The 19,229-nt window shown below is 40.9% G+C and overlaps 1 protein-coding gene across 1 annotated transcript in view; it reads left to right on the plus strand.

The window, feature by feature from the left end:
* The window catches only part of LOC115363686 (uncharacterized), a 33,968-nt gene extending 15,491 nt beyond the window's left edge, over positions 1–18,477 (plus strand). The window contains exons 8-15 of the mRNA XM_030057963.1: positions 1,352–1,426; positions 1,859–1,927; positions 2,195–2,248; positions 11,527–11,601; positions 11,817–11,846; positions 14,498–14,572; positions 15,779–15,832; positions 18,152–18,477. Of these exons, the coding sequence (XP_029913823.1) occupies positions 1,352–1,426; positions 1,859–1,927; positions 2,195–2,248; positions 11,527–11,601; positions 11,817–11,846; positions 14,498–14,572; positions 15,779–15,832; positions 18,152–18,477 (758 nt within the window). The remainder of the gene's footprint in view (positions 1–1,351; positions 1,427–1,858; positions 1,928–2,194; positions 2,249–11,526; positions 11,602–11,816; positions 11,847–14,497; positions 14,573–15,778; positions 15,833–18,151) is intronic.
* The last annotated feature ends 752 nt before the right edge of the window (positions 18,478–19,229 follow it).

A 19,229-nucleotide genomic window follows, 5' to 3' on the forward strand; every position in this document is an offset into this window, starting at 1 on the left:
CGAAACTGGCACACATGAGGACCGACCCAGGAAAGGAAGACCAAGAGTCACCTCTGCTTCTGAGGACAAGTTCATCCGAGTCACCAGCCTCAGAAATCACAAGTTAACAGCAGCTCAGATCAGAGACCAGATAAATGCCACACAGAGTTCTACCAGCCGACCCATCTCTAGAACAACTGTTAAGAGGAGACTGCGCCAATCAGGCCTTCATGGTCAAATAGCTGCTAGGAAACCACTGCTAAGGAGAGGCAACAAGCAGAAGAGATTTGTTTGGGCCAAGAAACACAAGGAATGGACATTAGACCAGTGGAAATCTGTGCTTTGGTCTGATGAGTCCAAATTTGAGATCTTTGGTTCCAACCGCCGTGTCTTTGTGAGACGCAGAAAAGGTGAACGGATGGATTCCACATGCCTGGTTCCCACTGTGAAGCATGGAGGAGGAGGTGTGATGGTGTGGGGGTGTTTTGCTGGTGACACTGTTGGGGATTTATTCAAAATTGAAGGCACATTGAACCAGCATGGCTACCACAGCATCCTGCAGTGACATGCCATCCCGTTTAGTTGGACGATCATTTATTTTTCAACAGGACAATGACCCCAAACACACCTCCAGGCTGTGTAAGGGCTATTTGACCAAGAAGGAGAGTGATGGAGTGCTGCGGCAGATGACCTGGCCTCCACAGTCACCGGACCTGAACCCAATCCAGATGGTTTGGGGTGAGCTGGACCGCAGAGTGAAGGCAAAGGGGCCAACAAGTGCTAAACACCTCTGGGAACTCCTTCAAGACTGTTGGAAAACCATTTCACGTGACTACCTCTTGAAGCTCATGGAGAGAATGCAAAGAGTGTACAAAGCAGTAATCAGAGCAAAGAGTGGCTATTTTGAAGAAACTAGAATATAAAACATGTTTTCAGTTATTTCACCTTTTTTTTGTTAAGTACATAACTCCACGTGTTCATTCATAGTTTTGATGCCTTCAGTTAGAATCTACAATGTAAATAGTCATGAAAATAAAGAAAACGCATTGAATGAGAAGGTGTGTCCAAACTTTTGGCCTGTACTGTGTGTGTGTGTGTACATATATATATATATATATATATATTCATTATCTTGGCAAAAATGCATTTTATCCGATTACTCGATTACTCGACAGAATTTTTGGTCAAATACTCGATTACTAAAATATTCGACAGCTGCAGATCTAAATCTATGGCACAGTGTTGTACTGCAAACACAAGTTTATTGCTATTGATATATTTTCCAGTGGTAATCTGGTTTGTGAACTGTGGCTTGACTTTGAAGGAAGACTAACACATTTTTAGCACTGACTAAGCCTTTGTTTTTTAACAGGTACACTTCTGATTTCCCTTGGTGTGCTGGTTGGGGTGATGGCTTCAATTCCTCTATTTATTTTGCTGGTTTATTGTGAGTATTTTTATTTGATTTGTTGTCAGTAACCTGCTTTCCATTTGTTCCAATTTCCTAATCAACACAAATGCAAGGTTATAAAGGGTTACACTTTCCTGGTGTTCATTGTGTGTGTGTGTGTGTGTGTGTGTGTGTGCTTGTGTGTGCGCATCTGCAGGCAGACAAACAAAAACATGACATAAATGCAATATCTCCACTGTGTGCTTGTGCTTCATTTCAGCTGTTATATCAGGAAAGATCTTTTGATTACGTAGCAGAAATGGCAGCGAAACCTTTAGGTGTTTCCCACAAAAGCACTGAAACAAAAACATGTTAACATGAGTTTTTTACCTGCCTTGGTCCAGTGGTAATCTGTTTTGTGAACTGTGGCTTGACTTTGAAGAAAGACTAACAGAGTTTTAGCAGTGACAGGCTTTTGTATTTAAACAGATACGCTTTCCTTTGATGTGATGACTGTGGTGATGGCTGTAGTTTCTCTGGGTTGTTCTGTGGGTTCTGGTGAGTATTTTTATTTGATTTGTTGTAAGTAACCTGCGTTCCATTTGTTCCAAGTCCTCAATCAACACATATGCAAGTTTATGAAGAGTTACACTTTCCTGTGTGTGTGTGTGTGTGTGTGTGTGTGTGTGTCTCTGTGTGTGTGTGTGTGTGTCTGTGTGTGTGTCTGTGTAAGTGTATGTGAAACTGCAGGCAGACAAGCTAAAACATGACAGCATGCAATATATTAATGGAATATTTCCACTGTGTGCTTGTGCTTCATTTCAGCTGTTATAGCAGGAAAGATCTTTTCATTACGTGGTGGATTTGTCAGTGAAATGGGTAGGTGTTTCACACAAAAGCATTGAAACAAAAACATGTTAACATGAGTTTTTCACCTGCCTTGGTCTCTGTCTCTGGGGAAAAACTAACAACAGGACATGGAAAAGATCAGCAGGTGGAAACACAATCATTTGATCCAAAGAAAAATGAAGAGGGAGTGGATCAAGATATTTTATGGAAGTATTTAGTTTTAGGTTCTGAACTTATGACAGTTAAAGTGATCAAATTTGTGGCTTTACTCAAAAACTTTACTCACCCACAGTAAGCAGTGTAGCTGTAATTAGTAACTTTCCAGGGTACTCAAAGCAGTACCAGTAATAGTTGTGTTGCTTTTCTGTGCATTTAAAACAGTAAAGAATGAAAAAAAAATCACGTGTGAAAGTCAGAGTTCCTATTTATTGAACTTTGACCTGCAGAGTCATTTTCATATGTGATTCATTGATTTTAAGTATTAATCATAATTTATGTAATGTTAGTGTTTTACTGTACTATTGTGTATTATTTGAGTGTTGAAAAGCAAAACTTGATTTGGTTCATAGGTGAGGTGATTTGAATGTTTTGCATTGTTTTCACAAATTGAAGAATGCATTAAATCTATGGCACAGTGTTTTACTGCAAACACAAGTTTATTGCTATTGATATATTTTCCAGTGGTAATCTGGTTTGTGAACTGTGGCTTGACTTTGAAGGAAGACTAACACATTTTTAGCACTGACTAAGCCTTTGTTTTTAAACAGATACACGTCTGCTTTCCCTTGGTGTGCTGGCTGTGGTGCTGGCTGTAGTTTCTCTGTTTTTTTTTCTGTGTTCTCGTGAGTATTTTTTATTTGTTTGTTGTAAGTAACCTGCTTTCCATTTGTTCCAACTTCCTATTGAACACATATGCAAGGTTATGAAGAGTTACACTTTCCTGTTCATTGTGTATGTGTGCGTGTGTGTGCGTATGTGTCCGTGTGTGTGCCTACAGATAGACAAGCTAAAACATGACAACATGCATTAATGAAAAATTTCCATTGTGTATTTGTGCTTGATTTCAGTTTTTCTAAGAGTACGTTTCAGGAAAATAGGTAAGTGTTTCCCACAAACCCACTGAAACAAAAACATGTTAACATGAGTTTTTCACCTGCCTTGGTCTCTGTCTCTGGGGAAAAACTAACAACAGGACATGGAAAAGATCAGCAGGTGGAAACACAATCATTTGATCCAAAGAAAAATGAAGAGGGAGTGGATCAAGATATTTTATGGAAGTATTTAGTTTTAGGTTTTGAACTCGTGACAGTAAAAGTGATCAAATTAGTGGCTTTACTCAAAGACTTTCCTCATCCACAGTAACCAGTGTAGCTGTAATTAGTAACTTTCCAGCTCCTGAAAACATTCCTGTTTGAACTCAAGTGCTCCTGTGATGTGAGATCACTGATTGGATGTGGCCAGAAGTGCAACGTGTCTGAAAGTTTCAGCCCCTAGAGGGCAGCGCAGCAGAAGTTTTCTGCTGCTGTTGACGCCCTCTTTCAGGGACGGTTTTTGCTATGGGCAATGTGGGCAACCGCCCAGGGCGCAATCTACTTGTCTACTGTCCAAAAAAAAAAAAAAAAAATTGCGTCCGCAAAAAAAAAAAAATAAAAAAAAAATCGCCAGTTTTCTAGACTAATATCGCTCATTTCCACGTCAAGTTGGTGCAGTGGGCACTGAGGTGCCCCTACTATCATATCAACTTGCTGCTGAGAGTCATGTATACAGGTCGGGTGTGAAAAGGCGAAAAGGCAAGGGGGAGGGGGTTGCGGGGGATCAACTTGCGACTGCAGAGGCTGTGCGCAGGTTGTGAGTCTCAGGAAAAGCAAAGGGGAGGGGGGCGGGGGATAGACTAACCACTGATATGAAAGATCCCAGGCCAAACAACACAAACTGCTGCTTCCAAATAAATTGTATTTCATTCATTAAATTAATATAGACCCCTTATAGCTACATGTAATTTATTGGGTTATGTGAAAATGCCAAAAAAAAAAAAAAAAAAAAAAAAAAAAAGCCCAGGGCGCAAAACTAGCCTGGACCGCCTCTGCCCTCTTTAAAGGGAACTGCATGCATTGTAAGTGTGGGAATGAATTGACTGACATGTAAGATGTTACTTACTTGTTACAGATGTTGATTCTCTAGTCAGCCATTCACCTCAGCATCAACATGATACTGACAGTGCTATAAAGTGACTGAGCACACTCCTGCATTCACCACCACACCTTCAGCTTAACAGCATTGTCATTGTCATTGTCATTAGGACTCAACACTGGCCTGCAGGAAAATGGTTTTCCTTCAGTTTCCACAGTGGCAGCCAGATTCCCAGTTTGCACACGGTGGTTTTTAGAATAAAATTGAAGTAAAGCAGTAGGAATTTAGCAGCTGAAGTAGCAACACCGTAGCAACCATCCATAACACCATAGCAACTGCCTAGCAACACCCTAGGAACCATCAGGAACACCATGGCAACTGCCTAGAAACACCCTAGCAACCCACCCAGAATACCATAGCAACTGCCTAGCAACGCCTTAGCAACCACCCAGAACACCATAGCAACTGCCTAGCAATGCCCTAGCAACCATCAAGAACACCATAGCAACCGCCTAGCAGTGGAATACCAACCATCAGGAAAAGTATAGTATCTGCCTTGCAGCACCTTAGCAGCCACACACTATACCATAGCAGCTGGCCAAAGACATTCTAGTGGCCACTGAAAAAATGATAAAAACTGCCTGGAAAAGTCCCAGACCACAGTAACTGCCTTCCAGTAACACTGCACAATCTACAAACTGCATAGGGCTGGCAGTTTACTACATGTCCAGGCGGTCGCAAGGATGGCAAGCACATCAAAGTTTCTTCAGAAACTTTACAAAGTCCAGTTATGTGCTTGCCTTGAAAAGGCAACACATCTTAATTTTGTGCATGTTTATGTGCTTGCCTTTTCAAGGCAACATATCTTAATCTTGTGCATATTTCTTCTTTTTATTATTATTATTATTATTATTATTCTTATTGTTATGTGCTTGCCTTTTCAAGACAACACATGTTATTATCTTGCGAGTTTATTATGTGCTTGCCTTGAAAAGGCAACACATCTTAATCTTGTGCGAGTTTTTTAATTTTTTGGAAAAGTAGTAGGAAAAATAGTTCTGCTTTGAAAAATGTAAATACAAAAACAAAGCAACGTATACTTTTAACACACTGACACTTAACGAGGCAGGAGTGCCAGCTCTCTCCCCCATAGACTCCCATTATATCTGGAACCCACAATCTGGGGAGAGAAGGAGAAACACACACTTTTTTAACTCGCTGAATCTTGGGCATTTTGGGGAGTTGGAAAATAATTTTGACACAGTTTGAAAGCCCAAAGCGTTACCTTTCTCATGGTATTTTCTGCTCGGACTTGCTGTCATTGAGAAAAAAGCATTGGTTTGACCACTAATTTAGGCGATTCTCTGCCAAGTGCCACTGTTACTCATGCTGTGTGCTCACACACTTTTTCAACTCGCTCCAGGGTGGGCATTTTTGGGAGTTGGAAAATAATTTTTTTTTTTTTTTTTTTTTTTTCTCATGGTACATTTTATTTTCTGCTCGGACTTACTATCATTGAGAAAAAAGCAGTTGTTTGACCACTACTTTTAGGCGATTTTCTCCCAAGCATCACTCATGCTGTGTGCTTCTTAGAGCCTCATTTCTGGCTCCGCCCACACAAGCCCCAGTGGCACAGTGGATAGTGTCTCTGCCTGCCATGCAGGAGACCAGGGTTCAACTCCCCGCCTGGGCAAGAGCCACAACACTTACGCTGCATATATTGGTCATATGGTCACGCAGAAATGTGAATCAAACTTTACAAAGGTGACAATGACAAAAGTCTTGGTTTTTCAGGAATGTATGAATGTATTGGTCAGCTTTTTTCAGTTTTTAATGGGAGGTAGCATCACATGTGCACACTACATGCCCACACACAGACACACATATTCCTGTCTTTATATCCTTGTGAGGCCATTTATTGATATAATGCACACTCTACACACTCTTGCACACACACACACACACACACACACATTATAACTGAGTGCAGTTCACTTTGTTCATTGATCACTCTTCATACTTTTTAGTGACACAGACACACACACCACCATACAGATACACACTCTTCCAGGCACATACACTACATAGCTGAATGTAATTGACTTTCTTATGTTATAGTGATTCAGACAGAGGTCAGATGCGCACCCCCTGGCGACGGCCCCCAAGGCACTCTCAAAATTTCCGCGGGAGAATTTTCTAGTTATTATTTTTCTGCAAATTTTTCGGCGCACTATTCCTCCTACAGCTTTCGTTTTAGCCCCACAAATTTCGGCCATGCGAAATGAATGGGCTAAATTTCGCAAGGTTGCGGGGAGCAGAGCTTTTGTCCTATGTCCACGCACCAAATACGAAAAACGTGCAGATTGTGGAGAAGAAGCCACCTGTGAATACAGTGGTGGAAAAAAGTTTTCGGACACCCCATGCATTTGTGAAATATTGAATTAAGAATCACTCTTAGGTCTTCAAGTGCAATTTCTTTTAGTACAGTCACAGCCAAAATACTAAACAAATCCTAAAAAAGCCATTAAAAACTTAAAATTGATTGGTTCCATAAAAATACATATGAAATTTTGAGTTTTGGGTCATTTTGGTACCAGTGATGAAGGTCGTTCTTTTTATTAAAAGACGCAATTTTTGTTGCCAAGCTTGGTGTCTATATAAAGCCAGCACATTTGAAAATTCTTCAGACATAAAAATGGCTAAAACAAGAAACCTAACACAGGAATCACGCCTGAAGATAAAGATTCTCAGCCAGGAAGGGTACAGCTGCCGCCAGATAGCCAGGAAGTGCAGATGCAGTCCTTCAGCCGTTGGATACACTCTGCAGAAATACAGACGAACCAACAGCTTGGAAGACAAACCAAGTTTTGTTTAGCAATAAACACAAGTTTATTGCTATTGATATATTTTCCAGTGTTAATCTGGTTTGTGAACTGTGGCTTGACTTTGAAGGAAGACTAACAGAGTTTTAGCACTGACTAAGCCTTTGTTTTTTAACAGATGAACTTGAGTTTTACTTTCATCGGCTGGCTTTTGTGATGACTGTAGTTCTTCCGTTTTTTTCACTGGGTTTTGGTGAGTATTTTTATTTGATTTGTTGTAAGTAACCTGCATTCCATTAGTTTCTAGTTTTAAATCAACACATATGCAAGGTTATGAAGAGTTACACTTCCCTTGTTTTCACTGTGTGTGTGTATGTGTGTGTGTGTTTGGGCGAGTGTGTGTGTGTGTGTGTGTGTGTGTGTGTGTGTGTGTGTGTGCGTGTGCGTATCTGCAGGCAGACAAGGCAGGCAGTCACACAAAAACATGGTATTAATGAAATATGTCCACTGTGTGCTTGTGCTTTGTTTCAGCTGTCTTATCAGGAAAGTTCTTTACATTACTTGCCGTATTTGACAGTGAAATAGGTAAGTGTTTCCCACAAAAGCATTGAAATAAAAACATGTTAACATGAGAAAAAAATGTCTTACCAAGCCGGCTCCACAAACAACCTGCACAGGCACATGAGAACTGTCCACCCATCAGTGCAATGGGAAGAAAAAACACAAGCAATCGAACCTGATATTACTGAAGGTGAAGTGTATCGATAGGATTTAATGGAATGTGGGGCATATAGTCCGATCAGTGTTTTTAAATCAAGATAATAAATTTTATGTAGCTATCCATCATCCCTGTGTCTAAAAAGCCTGCAGTGTCTGATCTAAATGACTACCGCCCTGTGGCACTCACCCCCATCCTGATGAAGTGCTTTGAGAAACTGGTTCTCCGGCACATAAAGAACAACATCCCTGCCAGTCTGGACCCTCAGCAGTTTGCATTCAGAACCAACAGATCCACAGAGGATGCCATCTCCACTGCTCTCCACTCAGTCTTCACTCACCGTGAGAAAAGCAACACGTACATCAGAATGCTGTTTGTTGATTTCAACTCAGCTTTCAATACAATCTCCCCCATGAAGCTGATTGGAAAACTGAACACTCTGGGCATTCATTAGTACCACCCTCTGGGGTACGGCATGGAATATTCATTCCATTGGGGGTTGGGGACCACTGACATACAGTATATGTTTGAGCTGTACACTGTCCCTTTTAGATAAAATAAGAAAATGAAATGAAACTAGGCCACAAAATAATGCAACTTAAAATGCACAGCCCTTATACATTTAAATTATAAACTGTAACTGTGGGCCTATAACAATATGTTTTAACAACCCATTCACTATGACTGTCTTACTGAATGTACACCCCAAAGAAGCAGAACAATATTCTGCTGTCAGAGTGTACAAGTCCAGAACAATTATCCTGACACTAATGATAAACAAAACTGCTTGAAAGTTGGCTGAAAATTCAGAAAGTTGGGAGATTTTAATTGAAGGTTTTTAACATCAGAACTGAACAATATTTGACTTAAAAAGAAATTAGATATCTGTCAACTGAACATCTACGTCAAGGTAATAACTAGGCCTACTAGGGGGCACTTAATGGTGGGAGGGGTCTTGTCCCCCTTACCCACTTGGGATTTCCGCCTATGTCGACAGGGTTGTCCAGCCAGCCCTGGACTATTTAATTTATTTATCAAACTGCTCGCTCAGGCAATAAGACAAGATCCAGAACTGGAGGGTATTGCAATAAGAGAAACAGAATATAAGATGTGCCTTCTTGCCGACGATATCTTGGTCAGTATAAAGAATCCAGAATTGGGAGTTCCTAAAGTAATGGACGTGCTGCATATGTATGGAAATACCATATTGATCTGAATATAAGATGACCCCGATTTTAAGACGACCCATGTTTTTCAAAGTATATAAATATATAAAGTATATTTCCAGTTTTTTGGAAATATACTTTTTATATGGACATTCTGCGACACCAGCCCATGCTAGCTTTAAACTCAGTGCGGGGTATGTTGAGCTCTGTTGCAACTTCAAGTGCTTTCTGCTGCATCACAGCCCTCGTAACGGGCAGTCCTTCACTACGTTTCTCATTCACAAAATCGCACACCCTCCTGTCAGTCTCGTTGAATCGACCAGTTTTTGGACCACGAAAAGCCCTTCTCTGGCTGTGGGCATTTTTTAGCTCTTCTTTCTGAGACCGCCACCGCCTCACATTGCACTCAGGGCCAGGGTTAAGGGGTTAAGGGATGTTTATTTACCTCGACAGTTTCGGAGGTAACTTCAGAAAGCGTCCAACTGACAGCCGGAGCAGCATGTCAGCTGGCTACCACATTCAACCGGGTGGCGGCGCACACCGGCCGGCCCACCTGATACCAGCCGGTGCCTCAGCCGGCACCATGCCCACCCGGTCAGGTCTGCCGGATCTGACAGGTGAGCGGCACACACAGACTGCCATATATACCTGTCATCATAAATCAACTGTTGTTTATACGTGGTTGCAGCAGCACCATGGACAGCGACACAGACAACATGGTTGATTATTGATTGCGCAATGCGGCCATTCGCCGGTAATCGCGCTGCGCGCGTTAATCGAAAGTTGCATGATTTACATTGTATCCACGTTCGCGCGCTGCGTGCGTGACCGTGCATGTGCTCGTGCATGAACACCCGTACCGTGCTGGAGCACACCCCTTCCAACCGCGCCAGAGCGGGGGAAGTGTGCTGTATTCAAGCACGGAACATATGCAAGTACAATACATGTGTATTTGCTTAGACCCCCAATATTAGACGAGGGCGTTTTTTCAGGGCAATTTCAATGGAAAAAATATTGTCTTATATTCAGATCAATACGGTATATCAGGCTATACCATTAATATTGACAAAAGGAAAGCATTACTGTTCAGTTTTACACCATCACAATATCTTAAAAGTAGATTAATGTTCAGATGGGACTCAACATCTATAAAACATCTGGGTGTAAAACTAAGCAAAGACATGTCCCAACTGTACAATGAAAATTATCAACGCATCAACACAAAGACAAAACAGGATTGAGATAGATGGGCCTTATTGCCTCTGGACCTTGGCAACAGAGTGATGACAATAAAAACAAATACTTTACCCAGATTACTGTATCTTTTTCAGTCCTTACCTATTAATGTTTCTGATAATTCATTTAAAGAATGCAATAAGGTATTATCTAGATTTATTTGGAGCGGTAAACCCCCCAGAGTAAGACAGAGTGGCCACCTGACAGAAAATGACACTGAATCCACATTTTTGCGAAGATTTGGGCTTTTAAAGGCAGTGGTCTTAAACTTTTGATCAGCTGATGAACAGCCTATTTCAGTTTAATGGTTGTTTGCAACAAATTGCTTACTCAATTTTTTTTTTTTTTGTCTCACTCACATTTCTTCTTTTTGCATTTTGAAGCTCTGTTTACAACCTTCTAAAGATCCAACAGTGCAAAATGTAAATTCTTGCAATTTCTCAACTGGTCTTAAGATTTTGATCAGGAGTGTATAATTGGCCAGTTACCCAGACATGGACAGGCCAACCACTGTCCATGCCTTGTTTCTAAAATGTGTTATGCTAGTGTGTGAATGTTGACTGGGCGTGTATCTAATGCAACAGACCTAAATAACAAGATCGAGAAGTTACATCTGGCTCCTGCTTTATCTGTCCTCTGCTTAGCGGTCAAGCTGTCCTGAACTATATAATATATTGGATAATACAAGAGACAATACCTTACACAAAGAGATGACAACCTGTTTTGAATGCCCCCCATGTTTTCAATGACATTGGAAAAAACACAAGTAAATTATTTTTTAAAAAGAATTCATGCAGTAAAAGCAGTACCAGTAATAGTTTTATCGGTTTTCTGTCCATTTGAAATAGTAAATAATGAAAAAAAAATCACGTGTGTGAAGGTCAGAGTTCCTATTTAATGAACTTTGACCCACAGAGTCATTTTCATATGTGATTAATTAAATGAAAGTATAAATCACAATTTATGTAATGTTAGTGTTTTACTGTATTATTGTGTATTATTTGTGTGTTGAAAAGCAAAACTTGATTTGGTTCATCGGTAAGGTGATTGAAATATTATGCATTGTTGTCACAAATTGAAGAATGCATTAAATCTATGGCACAGTGTTGTACTGCAAACACAAGTTTATTGCTATTGATATATTTTCCAGTGGTAATCTGGTTTGTGAACTGTGGCTTGACTTTGAAGAAAGACTAACACATTTGTATCACTGACTAAGCCTTTGTTTTTAAACAGATGAACTTCTGCTTTCCTTTGGTGTGCTGGTTGGGGTGATGGCTATAGTTCTTCCATTTATTTTGATGATCAGTTGTGAGTATTTTTATTTGATTTGTTGTAAGTAACCTGCGTTCAATTTGTTCCAACTTCCTATTCAACACATATGCAAGGTTATGAAGGGTTACACTTTCCTGTTCATTGTGTGTGTGTGTGTGTGTGTGTGCCTGCATATCTGCTATTTGACAAGCTAAAACATGACAACATGCATTAATGAAATATTTCCATTGTGTACTTGTGATTAATTTCAGTTTTTGTAGGAGCACATATCACTGAAAAAGGTAAGTGTTTCCCACAAACCCATTGAAACAAAAACATGTTAACATGAGTTTTTCACCTGCCTTGGTCTCTGTCTCTGGGGAAAAACTAACAGGACATGGAAAAGATCAGCAGGTGGAAACACAATCATTTGATCCAAAGACTCAAAGTCAAGCCACAGTTTGTGAACTGTGGCTTGACTTTGATGGAAGACTAACAGAGTTTTAGCACTGACTAAGCCTTTGTTTTTAAACAGGTAGACTTCTGCTTATCCATGGTGTGCTGCTTGGGGTGGTGGTTGTAGTTTCTTTGGGTTGTTCTCTGTGTTCTGGTGAGTATTTTTTTTTTTTTTGATTTGTTGTCAGTAACCTGCGTTCCATTTGTTCCAACTTCCTAATCAACACATATGCAAGTTTATGAAGAGTTACGCTTTCCTGTTCCTTGTGTGTGTGTGTGTGTGTCTGTGTGTCTGTGTGTCTGTGTCTGTGTGTCTGTCTGTGTGTCTGTGTAAGTGTATGTGAAGCTGCAGGCAGACAAGCTAAAATATGACAACATGCATTAATGAAATATTTCCACTGTGTGCTTGTGCTTCATTTCAGCTGTTATAGCAGAAAAGATCTTTACATTACATGGTGGACTTGACAGTAAAATGGGTAGGTGTTTCACACAAAAGCATTGAAACAAAAACATGTTAACATGAGTTTTTCACCTGCCTTGGTCTCTGTCTCTGGGGAAAAACTAACAACAGGACATGGAAAAGATCAGCAGGTGGAAACACAATCATTTGATCCAAAGAAAAATGAAGAGGGAGTGGATCAAGATATTTTATGGAAGTATTTAGTTTTAGGTTTTGAACTCGTGACAGTTAAAGTGCTGAAATTCGTGGCTTTACTCAAAGACTTTCCTCATCCACAGTAACCAGTGTAGCTGTAATTAGTAACTCTCCAGCTCCTGAAAACATTCCTGTTTGAACTCAAGTGCTCCTGCGATGTGAGATCACTGATTGGATGTGGCCAGAAGTGCAACGTGTCTGAAAGTTTCAGCCCCTGAAGCAGTGGTTCTCAAACTTTTTCTGTCATGCCTCCCTTTTGGAAGATGTGCTTTCTCAAATAACAGTAGAATGAAATGTGCACTAACCTTTGTAGAACAACAACAATAACAACAAGTTCAGTCTGTGCTAAGGAAAACAACAAACAGACTTTTGGCAACAAAGATGAGCAAGTCATATAAGCAATAAGCAGACAGTCTTTATTGCTGACAGTAGCCTCGTCCATTTGTAAGGCAAAACAAGTCTTTCAGTTGATCTTCCAGGTCATTTGAAATGTCCCATATAACCTTGCACTGGTGTCATTAGACAGGGACAACCTTCAGTTTTTCAGCGCTTGTCTCTTCAATCATAGTTGGCATGATATCTAGAGCTGTGGGATAGCATTCTTTGCTATCGTGTGGTTCCCTGGATGTGCAATTCTGAATGACCCCAGTTGTGCTTTGTTGATCACTGATGCTGTTTTTATTTTAAGCGATTTTCCTGTTTGCGATGTTCATCAGGTTTTTTCTTAAAGAACTCCAGTGGCTTACTGGCGTGAGTGGGGTGTAAAGTCTCCAAGTGTCTCTTTAATTGGTTTGGTTTCATACAGTCAGCTGCCACATTTTTCAGACATAAAACACAGACAGGTCTCCCCTCATCTCCTACCACATTCGCTGTAAATCCAAGAGTAAGATATGCGTCGTCATATTTTCTTGACTTGGGTTTTCGTGGTTGATCAACCTCACCACCGGCCGACTTCGTCTGTCTCTGATGCATCGCCTGTTTTTTTGGTTTTTTTTCACCCCTGTGATGTATCTGTCCATTTTTCCATTTGCAAACTGACTCTCTCCCTCTCTGTGTATAATTTGAATTCACTATGACAACGTGTTTGTGTGTTGAGCCACTCGCAAATGAGTCCGGGTTGTCTGATGTCAAGACGTAGTTCCGCATGATACATTTTCAGACTAACACGCACACGCATGCACACACACACACACACACACGAGTGAGCGGTCATGAACATGATACTGACAGTGCTGTAAAGTGACTGAGCACACTCCTGCATTCACCACCACACCTTCAGCTTCAAACAGCACCTCCAGGTTGTCATTAGGACTCAACACTGGCCTGCAGGAAAATGGTTTTCCTTCAGTTTCCACAGTGGCAGCCAGATTCCGAGTTTGCACACGGTGGTTTTTAGAATAAAACTGAAGTAAAGCAGTAGGAATTTAGCAGCTGAAGTAAAAGGCCAGTTCCCACAGACACCAGCAGCATTTGGTTGTTGTTGCGTCCCTCATGTCTGCAGTAAAACTCACAAACTGAGGTGAGACAGGGATTAGCCTGCAGGTGTTGCATGCTAAATCATATCCATTCTGACCTTAAAATGAAACTAAAACTCTGCAGCCAATGGCAAAGCACTATCACCTTCTCATGATCCAGGCAAGTCTCTATGGCTCCTATGGCATTGGAAAATACTCAAGTAATATAAATTTTAAAAACATTTGTAGCAATAAAAGCAGTACCAGTAATAGTTGTGTTGCTTTTCTGTTTATGGCTATTGATATATTTTCCAGTGATAATCTGGTTTGTGAACTGTGGCTTGACTAACAGAGTTTTAGCACTGACTAAGCCTTTGTTTTTTAACAGATGAACTTCTGCGTTCCCTTGGTGTGATGGCTGTGGTGCTGGCTGTAGTTTTTCTGGGTGGTTCTGTGGGTTCTGGTGAGTATTTTTATTTGATTTGTTGTAAGTAACCTGCGTTCCATTTGTTCCAAATTCCTAATCAACACATATGCAAGTTTATGAAGAGTTACACTTTCCTGAGGCCTGTATCACGAAGCAAGCTTAGTTTTCCCAGGATCTCTCAGACCTATCCGGGTACACTAGTGGAGATCATGGTGATCAGGGATTACCGGTATCACGACGCTGGTTATCAATTCGCTCACTCGATCCAGATTTGCCTCATCAAGAGCCGTGAATGCGCACGTATAAGGGGCGGGTTCCGAGGAAGCCGACCAATCACAAACATGGCTCAAGTAGTCCACATCTGACGCTGAAACCCTGTTAAACCCTGTTATACAGGCTATAATAAAATAAAGCGGACGCCAAAATTCAATCACATCAGTACATCAGGTTGATAGCCTGAATAAAATCATATACTGAGCTGCGTTAGAACTTAGCAGGAACAAAAGGCAAATATAAAGGCCGACTTGCCCTCTTGAATGAAGGGGACAAATGATCCTTTGTCACATTTGCATCAGCGAGCTGTCACCCAGGAATAATTTGGCCCCCAAAATATTTAGAGCTAATTAATTGTGCTATTTTAAATGTCCCAAAAAAGTTCTAAAAATACTTTTAATTATAAAATTTCCTTTAATGATCTCTCATTTCTGTTTTCCTCTCCTCCGGAGTGTCAACTCTGTATAGCAGGCAGCTGTTAGCCAGGCTGAAGTGCTGCTTCACATCAGTATTACAGCCTCTCTCTCATACAGAGAGTCGTCTGCAAAATCTAACGGATTTGATCGGTCCAGGACTCCTTCTTCAATGGGATCCTCAATGATTGGGCAGGCCATGTTTTGACAAACAGCTGATTGGCCAGGGGGCGGTGCTTTATGTAGGATTCAGGATAGGATTAGGACAGGTTTCCTATCCCGATCAGAGGTGAACCAGCTTTGTGATACAGAAAATCCGGAGTTGAGCCTGAAGTTATCTTGCTAACGCTTTAATCCCTCTTCATGATACAGGCCTCTGGGGTTCATTGTGTGTGTGTGTGTGTGTGCTCGTGTGTACGTGTGTGTGTGTGTGTGTGTGTGTGTGTGTGTGTGTGTGTGTGTGTTTGTGTGTGTGTGTGCCTATAGGCAGACAAACAAGAACATGACAACATGCATTAATGCAATATTTCCACTGTGTGCTTGTGCTTCATTTCAGCTGTTATAGCAGTAAAGGTCTTTTCATTACGTAGCAGAATTTTGCGTGAAAGAGGTAGGTGTTTCACACAAAAGCATTGGAACAAAAACATGTTAACATGAGTTTTTCACCTGCCTTGGTCTCTGTCTCTGGGGAAAAACTAACAACAGGACATGGAAAAGATCGGCAGGTGGAATCACAATTATAACAAAATAAATAATTATTTAAAAACATTACTTTCAATAAAAGCAGCACCAGTAATAGTTATGTTGCTTTTTGGTGAATTTAAAACTTTAAATGACAGCTTGCTCATTTTTAATATGTTGATATTTGTAATTCACAAGTACTTTTTCTTTTTCTTTTTTTTTTTTTTTTTAATAATTATCATTTTGGCATATATGTATGATTCGAATTCACAGCAGCAATTTTGATTAGGGAAGACATTAACCACTCATCAGTAACTTGTTAACATACATATTATCTTACTGGCTCATTTCGAGTTACTACAAACCAGTTATTAGCACCTTATTGTGCACTTTTCTTTTCTACAACTGTTGCCCATTTTCCCTCAGCCACTGAATCAACTGTCAGTAACAAAGTTGTTAGACTCACAAACAGAAGCCACACACCAATTAGCTGTTTTGAATTAGTAAGCAGGCAGGTGTTACCAACTATCCCTCTTGTTCTTGAAATGAAAATGACAACTGTTCTTTTCTCCAGCACCTACATCAAACTTTATCAAATGTTGTTCTATATCAGATGATGCAGAAGAAGGCAAGTCTCCATGGCTTTTATGACAGTGTAAATGCAGATTTAAATACTTAAAATGTGGGGAATAGCAATCGCTACTTTTTGAATTTTATTTTCTCACATTATATATCACAAATGCTTTTCTGTTATGTATGTTATTGTTACAGTATGTCATTTACATTTATTCTGCCACCTCCTCTTGAGCTGTTAACAAGCCTTTACAGCAGAAACAAAATGAATCACTGGCAGACCCACACCAGTAAATAAAATCACTGCAAAGTTCAAATCCAATCGTGCACTTGCAACATCACCCTAACAATAAGATCCTGGGGGCCCCCGGTGGCTCACCGGCTAAGAGCGCATACCGTGTACCAGGGCTTAGTCCCGATAGCAGCAACCGGGGTTCGAATCCGACCTCAGGTCCTTTGCTGCATGTCATCCCCTCTCTCTCTCCCCTGCCCTTCCTGTCTATCTCTACTGTGACTGTCAAATAAAGCAGAAATGCAAAAAAAAAAAAAAAAAAAACCAAAAAACAATACAATCCTGCAAATGAAAACCCTTTGGCCTACCTAGATGTGCAGGTGTGGTCTTGTTGGGGTTGTTGGGTGTATGTTATCTTCACCTCCTCATCAGATATACTCAAATATCCATTCAGTGCAACCAGAATTCATACAAATTCAAACATAAGCCTTGTGACAATAAGCCACTCAGTGTCTATGCAACCCTGCAATAAACAAATCAAATGAATAAATAAAAGCTGATAATAATACTGATAATAACAACTTTTGGAAGCCAGGCCAGTAAAAATTGTGTTAGGGCCAGTAGCTTTCAGACGCAGTGGCAAAAAACTATCAACATTGAACCCTGGCTTCATTATTAGCACTGTATTCTGCATTGTTTTCTTCATATTCACTCAATTAAACTTGAGTTTGCGTCAGTGCTTGCTGGCAGTCAGCACACAAGTCGCCTTGTTCAGTATGGGCTTCATGAGGAGCATCGTGGCAGTGTGACTCCCAGTCTGTGTGTGCACCTTCCCAGGGATTAAAGCAAAAAAAATATTGACTGAAATTTTTTTTTCAGGCCAGTTCATATTCCCCCGCAATGCGCTGTACCACGCTTTAAGAATGGCCTCTTTTCTGCCGTGCGATCGCTTCCCAAAGGTTTCATGTAAAAAAGTTAAATGCTGTATTAGCCCTTCTGTTCTCTAATACAGCATTTAAGTTGTAAGAAAACTTTAACCTACACTATTTAAATATTCAAGACCAATAGCATTGTATAGGAGGAAGGTGATTTTGAGCAGTTTAATTATTGTAAGTTTGCTTTTAATTTAAATGTTTTGATCTATTCAACAAAACTGACACTTTTTGCAGGGCTTGACTCAGTTTGTAATGTAGTCACACAAATAATTAACCATCTACAAATCTTTTCAGTGCAAGTGTTATTCGTCTTAAAAGAACAACTAACAGAAGAACAACTAACAAAACCAAACAAAACAAAATGCATCAGTGCCAGCATTAAAGAACTGTAATTTATATACTATGGTGCAAATGTCTATGTGCTTGAATTACTTCTTTTGCTTTTTGGAAGTGAAACCAAATGCCTCAAGCACACTTGATGCCCGTTTCTGGGTTTTCTTTGGTGCAGTGGCTGTGACTCCAGAAGAGGAGGAGGCTTTGGAGGGTTCAGGTGCTCCGACTCCAGCAGAGAAGGAGGCTTTGGAGGGTCCAGGTGCTCCGACTCCAGCAGAGAAGGAGGCTTTGGACGGTCCAGGTGCTCCGACTCCAGCAGAGAAGGAGGCTTTGGAGGGTCCAGGTGCTCCGACTCCAGCAGAGGAGGCTTTGGAGGGTCCAGGTGCTCCGACTCCAGCAGAGGAGGCTTTGGAGGGTCCAGGTGCTCCGACTCCAGCAGAGGAGGCTGAGGAGGGTCCAGGTGCTCTGACTCCTGCAGAGGAGGAGGCTGCGATGCTATGAACACACATATGCGAATTTTCAAGTTGCACACGGCCAGTCATGGATGCGCGAACCTCAGTTGTTGTTGTTGTAGCACCCGGTAGGGAGGCGGTGTGCTGCAGGGAACGAACAGCAGCTCTGTGCTTTTCTTCTGCCTGGTGGCACATAAGAACTTTTTTGCCATTACTGCCGTACTGAATATTCTTGTGGCACGCGACACAAATACACGTACCTGGCAGTTTTAGTTTTTTACATCAAGAGCTAACGGGCTTTCCGTCGCCCCCCGTTTCACTAAGCCATGCCCGTCTCCATTTGTTTTTCACAGTTTGATCTATTTTTGAAACGTCGGAGCCTTCCTTCGCTATCAATGCGTCCATGTTGGCATGTGGAAAATTACTGGAATCTTCTTTGTGTCAAATATAAATGACCAATCGCAAAAGTTGGCAACAACAGCTGTAGTAACACAGAGATTAACATTCAACTTTCATTACATGACGATTAATATGCTCTGTCCCTATTCAAAGTATAAAGTATAAAGTAAGCCCGAACCTCAACAGGGAATAGACACTTACCAAAGAAGCTGCTCTCAGATGACGTTATCCATCAGCTATCCATTTTGAGTTGGTAAAAAATCCACATGTTACATCTCTGTCAATTCCACTCATGCAACTATTCCCTCCAGCAGGGTTGCCAGGTCTGTGAGACAAAAGCAGCCGAACAGCAACTCAAAACCAGCCCAAAACCCGCCCAACCTGGTATAAAAAGGGCCCAAA

This window comes from Myripristis murdjan, chromosome 8 (assembly GCF_902150065.1).
Source record: "Myripristis murdjan chromosome 8, fMyrMur1.1, whole genome shotgun sequence".
In the NCBI taxonomy this organism is placed as follows: domain Eukaryota; kingdom Metazoa; phylum Chordata; class Actinopteri; order Holocentriformes; family Holocentridae; genus Myripristis; species Myripristis murdjan.